The 397-nt window shown below is 69.0% G+C and overlaps 1 protein-coding gene across 1 annotated transcript in view; it reads right to left on the bottom strand.

Moving 5' to 3' along the window:
* The window catches only part of Znf217 (zinc finger protein 217), a 28,106-nt gene that overhangs the window by 5,898 nt on the left and 21,811 nt on the right, over positions 1-397 (bottom strand). Inside the window, 1 exon segment of the mRNA XM_033767085.1 lies at positions 1-397. This exon segment is cut by the window's left edge and continues 142 nt beyond it; it is cut by the window's right edge and continues 40 nt beyond it. Coding sequence (XP_033622976.1) covers positions 1-397 — 397 coding nt within the window.

Below are 397 nucleotides of genomic sequence, written 5' to 3'. Positions count from 1 at the left end.
GGCCTTGCCGCAGGCGGAGCAGTGAGTGGGCTTCTCCTTGCTCCCGGGCACCTTGGGGTCAGCATCGGCGGGGGGCACCTCCCCACCGGCAGCTCTGGGCTTCTCTCGGTCCTGGGCAAGGCCCGCGTAGCCACTCTTACTCGTCCTGGGCCTCCCGGAAGCCTCTGACCTGCTCCCGCCCCAGATCTCTCCGAGCTCCTCCTTCTCCGAGCAGGAATCGTCGTTATCCGAGCTCCCTTCCTGCCCGCACTCCTTCACTTCCTCCTGGGCGACGGCGACCTTGCCCTTGGTGGCCAGCTGCCACGCCTGGTAAGTGGTGAATGGGTCGAGCTGCGGCAGGCACTGCGCGGGCTTCCTCCCGGCAGCGGGCTCGCGGGGCCTCAGGCCCAGGAAGCCC

This window comes from Fukomys damarensis, unplaced genomic scaffold (assembly GCF_012274545.1).
Source record: "Fukomys damarensis isolate Sample0158 unplaced genomic scaffold, DMR_v1.0_HiC HiC_scaffold_22, whole genome shotgun sequence".
Classification (NCBI taxonomy): Eukaryota; Metazoa; Chordata; class Mammalia; order Rodentia; family Bathyergidae; genus Fukomys; species Fukomys damarensis.
Note: the sequence above shows the minus strand (reverse complement) of the source record. Positions and strands in the feature narration are given on the sequence as shown.